General features: G+C 38.7%; 1 protein-coding gene across 1 annotated transcript in view; it reads right to left on the bottom strand.

Moving 5' to 3' along the window:
• OGFOD3 (2-oxoglutarate and iron dependent oxygenase domain containing 3) overlaps nucleotides 1-12,155 on the bottom strand; it is a gene marked incomplete at both ends in the record, with an annotated part of 43,521 nt that overhangs the window by 24,847 nt on the left and 6,519 nt on the right. The window contains 4 exons of the mRNA XM_082008268.1: nucleotides 2,329-2,385; nucleotides 2,959-3,023; nucleotides 9,383-9,425; nucleotides 10,331-10,406. Coding sequence (XP_081864394.1) covers nucleotides 2,329-2,385; nucleotides 2,959-3,023; nucleotides 9,383-9,425; nucleotides 10,331-10,406 — 241 coding nt within the window. The remainder of the gene's footprint in view (nucleotides 1-2,328; nucleotides 2,386-2,958; nucleotides 3,024-9,382; nucleotides 9,426-10,330; nucleotides 10,407-12,155) is intronic.

Here is a 12,155-nt window from a genome sequence, read left to right as displayed (position 1 = left end):
CTAGAAGTCTAAGGAACATACAACTTTAAGAGAAAGGATATTCACTAGATCGCAAAGTTTCCAGCTGAATGTATCAGCAGCAGCAGCATAAAAGTCTGAGTAAAAAAAAAAGTGCCAGAGAAAAGTTTCTGTAAGATACAAGCTCTGCCAGACCAAGCAAAAAAACCCACACCCAAAAACACTACCCTTCAGAGCCACTGCAAAGTGCAATTCAAGTACGGTGACAGGAACACCCAAATCTTCACAAAACTACAGAACTTCTCTAGCCCACTTGTCAGCACCTCCATGCTGTTCCCAGTGAAAAGCACCAAAGGCAGTAGCAGCAGACTAAGCAATGCCCTTCTACAGCCAGAAAACGTTAACACAAGCCACACATGCAGAATGAATAAAGGGAGAAAGCACACTACCAGCTCCTCCTCTGCTCCTTTTATGTCTCTACCTCAGTAAGTTGTAAGATTTCTGGAATAAATTGTTGACGGTGCCATTTTCTGCCAAACTCACAACCCTTAAACCAAGCATTCAGGTCTCTCTTCTGGATAAAGATGCATCTATTATACGAAAGAAGAGGAATTGCTGTAATGTGCTTGGCAGATGGTGGTTAAAGCATCAGCCTAGAAACCATAATTGATTCTGAAGCAACATAATTTTGACAGAGACAGTTTAGGAACCAGCCTCTTGGCTCAGAATGCCTACTCAGATAGGCGTTGCTATTGTTGCAACCGGTAATACCTGGACATGAATTACACTTAGTTATTTCTCTCAAGAGTGTATTTTTAAACTGACTTTGGTAGGTATGTGAAAGTAATGAAAATAAGTGCTCCCAAGAATAACATAAAAATTATTCATTAAGGACACAAGGTACTACAGCCCATTAAAGCACTGCCATTAATATGAACAGAAACATTTAATAATGTATTTTGTATTAGATTTGTATCCATCAGACTGAAGCATGCCCCATATTTGCAAGAAATACCAATGGAATATTGATATTGCCTAGCAGCTGTCTCATCTCACAGTATAAGGATCAGAAATCAATAAGAATTATTGAAAACACAAACGTTTCTGTTAACTAAAGAATATTTCTATTTCATGTAAGACACCCCCTCCATACACTCATGGTATTTCTGCAGATTCTTTGATCTTCTACAGAATGGAAGACAAAACAAAGACTATTTTCAAAATATTCCCCACTACCTTGGTGAGGCAGAGACTATATATTTTCTTTATACAGTCAGAGTTCAATAATAATCAAGGACAAATTTTTGTGATTCTGGGGGCAGAAGACAACACATTTTAAAGAAGTTCACCTATGAAGGCAACAGTATCTAGAAATAGTTGTTGAATAGAAATAAGCTTCAAGTGGTTAATATTTTAAGACAAATAAAATTACTAATAAAACTGGTAAACCTATTTGGCAACTACTTCCACCACTAGAGGGAGATCATATTCCTTCACAAAGGCAAGAAAAAAGACAAGAATTAAAATGTTCAAGCCAGGTACATTAAATTATGAGAAAGTAACGGAAATGCTTAACTGAAGATTTATTGTGTCTAGTCAACAAAGAAATGCTTGTTCCTAAATTTTGGCCACACACCTTCACAGACACATTGAACTCATTACATTTGTTGTCTTCGTTAAGTATACGAGCAGGTCTACAGGAAAGTTAAAAGCATCAGATGCCAAAGCTATTACATTATAGCACTACTTCATATTCTGGCTTCTTTGGGGGAAAGTATGCTCTGCTCCTCTAGCCAGAATATTAGTAATTTGAAATCCTTCCACTTCCTGCTTTACCATTTTTTAGGTTTTTTTTTTAAATAAGTTTTGCTACACTTCACCCAAAAAAACCCAAGTTCCTAATGTAATAATAGGATAGGATTGCCTTTATCATCTAACACAACACCTCTTGGATAACGTGTGTGAAATAGGATTTTACACCCCAGCTGTAGTGTTCCAGCATATAATCACAGGATTCAGATGAAGCAGCTCTCCTTGCTTCCAGGTCTGCAGGGCTGGCATCAATACCTTACACAGAAAGGGAAATACGTGGTGCTACCATCATTCTCATTACATTGACACCATCAATACTGTCCTGACATTGGCAATGCAGCCAAGTTCAAAGCAGCAGATGTTATTTATCAGGTAGTCACCAAAAGGTCCTGTTACTTATTTCCCTCAAAGCATGTTAATTCTCACAGGAGATTACTATTTTGAGCTGCAAATTCAACCATATATCTAAATCCAAAGGACAATCCCCTCCCAAACTGCACTCTACACAAAATACAGCTATGTTTGGTGGTTCATTCAGCAGTTTTTTGAAATCTTTACCGATATAATGCAAAATCCTCTTCTGTGAAGATGTCTTGAATTTTGTCCCCAAAGTACCTGAAAAATTAAACAGTCTAAAAGGAGGAATTGCTGAATCAGACTGCCTGAGTAATAGGCAGTACATTCTCACCCCCATCTGTGCTTTCTCCACAGTCAATAGATGAAAACACAACACAAAAAATCCTACAAATGCTTTTGAACTTGATGTTTCCAAAGCATTGCTCAAAGATTAAATGTTAAAACATTAAAAGATCAACATGCAGCAACTGACAATGGAACAACCCAGGCATGAAAAATCCCTTCCCATATCATGAAATAAGCACATGGATTCAAATTGATTTCTTCCACTACTGACAAACTGGACTATAACTGCAGAAAAAATACTTTTATTTGCTGGTGCAAGAACAACTCTGAAAATAAAGGTAATAGTAGCTTTGAAAGAGCCCAGTTCAACATGAGATTGGTTTTCATGCCACAAAAGTTTAACTGGTCATGGAAGCTGTGCTGAAATCTAAAGCTTCTACAGTTTGTGATTACTACCCCCCATCCACAGGGCTTGAGAATCCGAAAAGGCACCGAGCACTGAAGGTGTAGGATAACATGAGGCAGCAAGCCACAGCCCCATTTTACCTGTACAGATTAACAAAATGCTTCCCCAGTGAAAGAGCTCCTGAGTGCAAGTCCAAAATTGATGCCTGAGAAAGAAAACAGAAAAGTAGGAAAAATGAGCATGAAAAGGTTTTATCATTATTTAACTAACTGTCCCAAGTTGGCTCTCACTTTCCACAGCCTCCCAAATAAAAATACTAGTTTCTAGCATTTGGGTTCCACAATATTAATGCTTAATTTACAACTACAAGCCTCCCTCAGTTTGCTGTATAGATACACAAAAGATTAAGCTACTATGAATAAAGTACAGGGCTGCTATTCCTGAGATACAAATCCAACATACAGAATTGCCAGAGTCTTCCTCCATGGGCTAGGGGTAAGACTGTGTTCCTGGATCCCTTCTCGAAGGCTTTTCTCTTCCACACAAAGATGACTAGTTTCCCAACATTTGTCAAGCACTCAAATAGCAGCACTAATATTTCCCAACATTTGTTATTAAAACTTCTCCTTCACCATGAGTTCTTGTGTATTTCTCATTTAATACCAACATAAAAGTCTGTTTAAACGAACAATTATAATTCCAAGGCTTACTAGAGCCAAACTTTCCCCAGTTCCTAAACCGCTGTAAAAGAAAACCAAAGAGCAAAAAGGTTTTTTACATATGAAAAGTCAATCAATTTCTTCATCCAACTGAAGCCAAACACTTCTGCTGAACTCCAGACCAAGCTAAGATTACTATTCAGATTTGCCAGGATAGAGAGCTACCTCTCAGGACTCTAAATTATTTCCCTAAATTGAATAAAGTGCACTTTTGTATGTCCCTTGCTGTTCACAAAATACATGTTTGTTTTGTATCAGTTAAACAGTATTTAAAAATATGACTTCTTAATAGCAGTCTTGTTTTTTTATACTGGAAATATCAAGTAGCAACAGTTAATTAACCTGACCGGCACCAAAGTAATGACATCTTTGATTTACAGTATCTGGGCAAAAGCACTCATCTTGGAATTTGGCATTTCTCAATGCACCACATACCGTTCACATTATTCTAACAAACTCCAAACAATAATACCACTAGGTGAACTGCCTGGAAAGAATGATAACTTCCATCTTACCAGCAAGAAGAATTTCTGGGCTTAGTTGGAACAGTGCTGTTTGAAACCACTTTTTAATCTTTACCTAAATGCAGACAGGCTGGTGAATGAGCAGCAGAAAATCATCAGCGCACAGACATGTCAGAGCTGCAATACAGCTTCATGTTCACCCTCAGCCTCAGAGCACTTTTCTTCCCTCCTCCTCTGGATCACGTCGGAGGAAGACACCCATGACAGTCTCTCCACAAAAGAAAATTGTTGCAGGCTCAATTGCTCTGAGCTTCACAGCTGAATCAGGGGAACTCCACTAAAGTCTCCTTTTAAAAGGGATTGTAACAACCTGCTTTTATTTAACCTACCCAAATAATTTTATTTACCCCTGAACAAAGCTTTAAAAATATATAAAGTAACAAGCTATTCAAATGGACATAGCATGAGCTTTTCAGACCTCCCCTTCCCACAGAAGTTCTCTAAAAGCTTCAGAGGACTGTTACGGAAACAAGTAATCTCACACTCATGCAAGAGCAGCTCTCATAATAAGCTTTACTCAAGCTTCCGAAGCAAAACATTTTCATTTAATGGTTTCTGGTTCTGTACAATAATCTAAGCTAGAAGAGGTAAAACTACTCCCATGTAGCTTCAAAAATATGCTTGTGATCATGCTAAAGCAGATAAGGAGAAGTAGCAGGACACATTTCAAAAGACGGATTTAATTTAAAAACAAACTGCCTTTCGAATACTTTCGACATGCTTTCCAAACATACACATTTCTTCTCACTCCTCAAGCTCCAGATGATTACCTTTGGCAAGATCCTAAATGACCAAATGAATCAATAAAAGACACCCCCAAGAACTGCAGGTATTCATAGTTGAGAGAACAGCTACCACAGAAAGCCTAGAAAAGCCAGATGAAGACTGAAAAGGGAATCTGAAAAAGAATATTATTCAGGGTTGTTTCAGACAGAGGAAGACAACTGAATGCCAAGCATAGACAGGGATTTGATTGCACAAGAGCACGGAGCTATTTGTTTAACAGCTACCTTAGAAAGAAACTGAAACACATTTATTTTGGCCTCTGCCATTTCAGAACATTAAACATTTTCAGCATCATTTCCTGCACTGATAAGAATACCTTAGCGGAAGCCTATGTCAAGACCGTTATGGTGTTGACAGTTGGTCCTTGTTGATCAAGGACCAGCCTGCAATTCAGGCCAGTGTTCCCACGATGAAAGCTCTACAAAGTCTACCTAAAGATGGCAGGAACACTGCAAACACACATACACACATGCCTATTTCCAAGAGATTAACAGAACTACCCCAATATCCTGGTTTACAAAACTTATAGAAAGCAAATTGAACTTACTTAACAAAAAAATAAGGCACAAATATACGCTCTTTTGGACCCTCAGTATTATTAGTCCCACATTCTTCATCCTCTCACTGCTAAAAGGATTCAAAAAGAACATGCAAATAACAACCATTTCCCAGCATATGGCAAAAAGGCTCAATTTCACCATCTCGCAAAGCATGATAGGCCCTGCCTTTGATCCTCACTAAAAGGGATCGCCAACCATTAACATTCACTTCTACAGCAATTCCACCTCTTCCTCCACCCCTTAAAGTTTAAAAAAAAAAGTCTCATTTAAAAGAAAACAGCAGACACTGCCCAGAAGACAAAAAAAATGCAAAACTTACTTCTACTTCTGACAGAGAAGCTGTCAGAGCTCAAAAAAAGCTTCCCGACTCCTCCTGTGGGAATGCTCACACACTGGAGCTGAGAAGAAGGAAGAGCAATAGAGGTTCTACATGGCCACCGGTTCCTGGGCAGCATCAAACTTGCTGTCACTGCAGGCAGTCTTACACACTCTCAAAACAATGATTTTTAAATACCCTTCCCTACTTGTATCTTGAGATTAGACAGACAAGGGTTATGTTCTTAAGGTACTGCCTCTTAAAAGTAAGACTGATTAATTATGAGACACAAGCATAACCAATCGAATTTATACATCATTCAGACTGCTGGAGGTGCAGGTTATTACTGCAGAAATTAAATGCAGTATTTAGCTATGGAGTCCAGCACAGGTTTACACTAGATACAGATTAGAAACAAGCAGGTCCTCTCCAGCTTCCTAGAGTTAAGTCTAAATAATCACACCAACACACAGCTGTAAGTAAAGTGAAAGACACACTGACAAGTACATCTTTCAGTCCGCACATGTGTTTCCTAAGCACTATCAGGAAGCTGATTCGGAAGGAAGAAAACTATGCAGCCTGTAGTACAGGTATGAGATAGGACAAGTATTATGCAGAGGCTTTATCTTCCCCCTGCAAAATGCAGAGCTGACAGCATCTTGAGGACTTTGGAGTTTGGTTATGAGGGCTAAAAGCAGAATAAGGAGGGATATGGTCTGCAGAACCGCTGTTCTAAGCATGGGTTGGTGGGCCCACATCAGAAACCCTTGTTTGGCATCACAGCTACACAGGTTGTTTGCTTCTCCCAGTCATTAAGAAATGTCATTTTCCCCTGCAATACGGAGGTCTCAGTGGCTACTCCTGCCAGTTTTGCTGCAACACAGAAAGCAGACTGCAGCCGACTGGCTGCACCAAGGGTTTCTTTTCTGGGGCTTCTAAGTAAATGCCAATAGTTCTGATAGTAAATGAGTCATTTTGTTTACACTAGAGAGATGTTACCATGGCAGCACCTACAAAGACGTGAAAGAATGACTAAAGTGGTAACGCAAGCAGGGATAGAGTACAAGAAAATAGTAGGTAGGGAAAAAGGGGAAATGTCATTATCTTTATAAGTAAGAAAAAACCTAAGCTAGGCAAACATCAAGAGAACTAATGCAATTCACATTCTGTGAGTAAGGAACAGAGTATAAGACTATTTTAGAGACATAGAAGAGAAAGCAGCATACTGGTGGAGAAGATGCTCCTGTTTGGATTCTGTTGAAAGTTAGACTAGATTACAGCAGCCTCTTCCAGCTTCACTCTGTGTGTGTAAGTAAAAATAAATCTAGGAAAAGTTAAAGGAAGATAAGAAAGCAAGCTCAGCATGACAACTGGGGCATGACTCCTGGGAGATTTCAATAATTCAGATGTTTGCCAGGACTTTCTCAACACAAAAGAATGGAAAGGGAAACAAGTTTTTGTGCTATACTTCAGTACTCCAAGGAAGCAGAAAGAGCAGCAAGCAAAGGGAGGAGAGAATTGAGAGTCACAAACTGTGAGTTTAGGTCTTTAAATTAATAAATTATATCCAGACACATAGACACAAATCTATTTCTGTGAACTCAAAATGTAAGAAGTATGACATAAAAAAAAAACAGACATGTTGCTTAAAAGAGATTAAAAGGAAATCAGAGAGAATGAAAATGCAGTCTGCACCCCAGTAGAAATCTGAAGAAGTTTTATTTGGAATAGTGCAGAGATCAAAGTGGCTAAAGAAAGAATTAAAAAGAATTAAACAGAAACAAGAAGTTATCTAAGGAATTCTTAAGAAAAAAAATAGTCTTAGAACAGACATAATTGGACAGAATTATTCAAACACTGTAAAGCCTAAGAAATTTAAAGCAACAAGCTAGACCTAATCCAAGAGGCATACAGGCAAAGGAGCTAGATGAAGTAAGACTTAAAACATTTCGTATGCTATGTAGGCAAGAGATTTGAAAAGGTAAGAGCCTCAAATGAAGAGAGAGTTTCATCTATACATCATCAGCACACATCCATCAGTATTTAATGATATCTGGGAGCCAAGATAGCACTATCGGGAAAAAGATTCACTCCATCACATGGGGAATACAAGCATGCACATCAAAAGAGAAAGGAAAACAGCAGAACATGGGAGAGAGAGAGTCATAAAAGAAACTAGGTAGAGACTGCATTTAAAAGCTTCTCTTAAACCTAGTCTCTCAGAAACACTGGTCAGCTCTTATTTTTAGCATCTTTCAGTAATTTATCCACTATTTTGGATATGGCCTCAGTGCAATACTACACAACTTTCTTCTTGCACCTTTCCCTAAGGAGTAACAGCATACAATAACTTTCTCACATTTACAGATTATGAGAAATGTGAGAAGACTCGAGTCAGGGCCCAGACCTCTCAATGGACATCAAATTTCTTAACAGACTTATTTTATTACAGCAATAAAATCTTCTTCCCACTACCACCATTTCCGTCCCCTTTAAAAAAAAAAAAAAAACACACACAACTCACAATGATGCTTCCAAAATGATGTAGATTTGTCTGATACTCTGGCATGTTGTCCAAGTAAGCCAGCTCAGGACCCCCGCCCAGCTCTGTGCATTGAGAAGCAAGTTTACCCCTCCTCATGTCTCCTCCAAGCTTTCTCTGCCTTAGTTCCCCCAGATCCCTGACCCCCAGCTGGACGTTAGCTTCCTGTGGTCTTCCATGAAGCCACTGTGTTACACACTGCCCTTCTAATCCCTCTTTGTGGAAGCCTACTGAAAAAAAGTCACACGTATGTCCCAAAAGAACAGGATAGAAAATGCACTTGACAGCACTAATGACAGGAGTTAAGCTGAAGGTCCTGACAGGCAAAGTAATCTAGGCAAAGTGGCAAATTATGCAACCACAGAAGTGAAAAAAGTTCAAGGGAACCTACAGACTGAACAGAGAATGTTAAGTCTTATAAATATATTGTTTCAGATGGGCAGCACTGCTTCAGTTTCTCGGGTTATATTTTTTGCAGTTTTTTCCCCTCAGCAATCACAAGGACAATAAAGTCTTATTTTTTCATTGAAACCTTTCTCCTTTTCTGCTAATATACACCCTAATTCAGCAGAGGCCTAAAGAAATTCTTGTGTTTACAAATATTCAAGCAACAGTTTCTGTTCGTACACAAAAACATCCTGAGAACAAAGACAGGAGAAAGCAGTTAAAATGAATGTGCTTGTTAGAGAAGTGGGTTTGTTTTCATTTTTAAAGAATACTATTCAAAGGTCTACTTAAGACATAACGTGGCATTTTTTTTGTCACTGCTTAAAACCCATCTTTACATGATAGCGTGAACCACTGTAATTTAGTTTCAAAGTCAGACTTGTGCAGCTCTGCTGTAGTAACTGTTTGCAGATGGAGAAGACCAAATCAGTTCAAGAGAGGCACTAGAAATAACTAAACTGAACCGGAAGCGTCAACTGTATGGCAGAAGACACAGATTACACTGCTAGCAGAAGTATTAATGAGAAATAAAATAACTTTGCAAACAATTTTTTTTCAAAATCAGAACGGAAGGAAAAATACTCCATCTCTTCTCCTTGAGCCCCAAAAATGCATTTCTAATCTTGCCTTGGCAGTAAAAGAATGTAAAAAGTAACAGGACACTGCTCACCCCTCCATCAGATCCTCCCAAGGACAGTCCCCTCTCTGCTATTCTGCAGGCAAAACAATAACCTCAGATGAGAACTGAAGTCCGATTACATTGTCCTTTAATGACATTATTTACAACATGTTACTTTGCAGTAAGTGGTATTTGATGCATCGGATATAACCCCATTGAGTTAATACAAGCCGCCATATATTTGAAACGGAATCTTGCAGCCTTTCGTGAAAATAAAGTATCTGTGCTGCAGAACATTTCTGAGCTTGTAGCCCCCTTCCATAAATCCCCAAAACACCCCCCCCCCTCCCCCACTGTCTTTCAAGTACATTCTGGCCAAGTAAGATTAAACATAAAAACCCTTATCTTTATTCTTAGGGGCAGTGCAAATAAACCTGTACAATGCAGAAATACTAGTATCAACTAGCTAGCAAAGCACCTACACAAGCTGCATATCGCTTCAAGCATTACAGTGATATTCCCCACTTACATGATTATCAAGCGCAAATCACACTGCAAGAGGCTGATAACTTTTCTAACTGCATAATTTGACAGTGTCCCCTACTATTTGATTAAAACTCACCACTTGATATTCATAGAGGACTATAGGGTCAGCACTAGCTCATAGTTACCTAGAAAGAGACTCGTGTGAAAGGAAGGTTATGTTGTTTTGTCCTGTTTTCAAAGGCCAAGTGAAAAATCCTTTAAAACTTACTGAATTCATTTTCCTTTTTTCCTCTACAACACTCATGCCCTACAGAGCTATGCACTCTGTGTGAGAGAACTGACTCCACAGCAAAAATGGAAGATTACTTTTTAAAAAAAGAAAAAAGTTTAGTGTTTTAACCAGTTTAACCCATTCTCCTTCAGCTAATGAGCTTTGTGCTACACCTTAAACACTGGCACACTGTCATTAAAGTAAGCATTTGTAAGAGTTAAAAGAGATAAAAGAAAAATTACCTACGGATTCTTTCAGCTTCTTCCCTTGTGATTACTGCATCAGTCACCCCTCTTCCACACTTTCTAGGAGTGCACCCTGGAACACAAAGAGGAAGAGAAAAAGAAAAGATCATATTTCAAACAAGTTCAAAACAAGCCTCTATTAATATTCTCCTGCTCCACTTTCAGATTCACAACATCCAGAGGGATACTGGCAATCTCAGAATATTTTAGATCACTTACACTACAAGAATGTTACACCTCTATTTTGAGGCGTTAGGCACCACAATCAGAGAGAAGACAAGCCAGCCAATGTCACTTTTGCTTCTGCACAGATTCAAGTCCCCAGGACTCATCTAAGCTACATCACTTTCCCTGCTATGGCTGGTTGGTATAATTCGGGGTAATTACACCAACTAAGCTGACCAGTTGTTTCCTGCTATGTGCATAATGCAGTTCAACAGAATGGAGATGACCCAAAAGCAATGAATCTCAACACCCAAAGCAGCACAGGCACTAGAGATGTGGCTATCATGCATGACCCAGAGCCTCCAGTGCTTCGGTTCAGCAAAATGCACAGCAACACTGTGCCTTTAAAAACAAACAACTTTTCCTGTCGATCAGAAAATACATCTCAGAAAGCTTACGTTTGTTACAAGTCTTTACAGGTTTGTTACAGACTTTGGGATTAAAATTGCCTGACTGATGTTCCTTTGCACATCTACCACTTCAAGCTAGATAAAATGGCCCTTGTTTAGTAAGGGAATATCAGACACATCTGTATCTCTATGTACCTGCAGCAGAACAGACAGATGCAGTCATTTTTCCCCTTCTTCCCAAGTGCAGAAGTAAAAACAAAAGTTCCTGTTTATATAACTGATCCCTGAAAGGAAGACGATCTTAGATGATTTCATCTTACATGCTCTATTCTAGCCTTCAGATGGGCAGGGCAGGAGCCAGAAAGACACATGGATCCTTCCATCTCAGGCAGACAGTTCCAAAATCAGCCAAGATCTCTAGCAACTAAACCTCCTTAATATCATATGTCCACATACAAAATATTTTGTATTACAGTGCAAGTAGGTCTTCAATTCAGAGGTCCAGTACACACCACTCTTAGGTACAATACACAACATCAACAGTTCTGTCCCAAAACCAAATAATCTCAGGATAAAGGAACTCAATTGTCCTGAAAAAAAAAAAAAAGGGGGAAAAAAAAAGGGCATGCAAGAAAGACTTAGATGCAGACTGCAGTGGATATAACATTAGAGCACTAATAACAGGAAAGAGAGAATGCCACTCAGACAGGAGTGAAATCACTACTTCACAAAAGAAAAACTGAAAAAACTGGTTACAACACAAACGGCTCAAGCCACGAAGAAGATACTACTAATAACAAGGGCTCCTGAAGAGGTGTAAGATCATTATGTAGTATCAAAACATTCTAGTTCATGTATTAACGCAAAGAACTGCATTTAACTTGCGTTTCAGTATTCAACCCTAAATCATGCAGTTTATTAACAGATATTCCTGTAGTCAAGCACTAAGAACCATTGTATTTGTCCTCTGGAACTCACTGGAAAAACAATGGTAACAAAAAAGTAGTGAATCTGAACATTCCAACTAACCATACTGCCAGGAGAATAAAAGCAGCATATTTCAGATTTGCTCAAACACATGAGTCAAAGTGAAACAAATAATATTCTGTATGGGTTGTCTATACAAATTTACCTTGAAGGGCAGCTTTTTATATGAGACTTTGCACAAAAGTGTCTTGAAGCACAGGGCTTGGACATAGACGATAAAAAAAAGTCTCTTAAAATCTATTGCTAAGAAATTTAACATT

Source organism: Phaethon aethereus (assembly GCF_964289735.1).
Source record: "Phaethon aethereus genome assembly, chromosome: 18".
In the NCBI taxonomy this organism is placed as follows: domain Eukaryota; kingdom Metazoa; phylum Chordata; class Aves; order Phaethontiformes; family Phaethontidae; genus Phaethon; species Phaethon aethereus.
The sequence above is the reverse complement of the archived record's forward strand: the minus strand, read 5'-3'. Positions and strand labels throughout refer to the sequence as shown.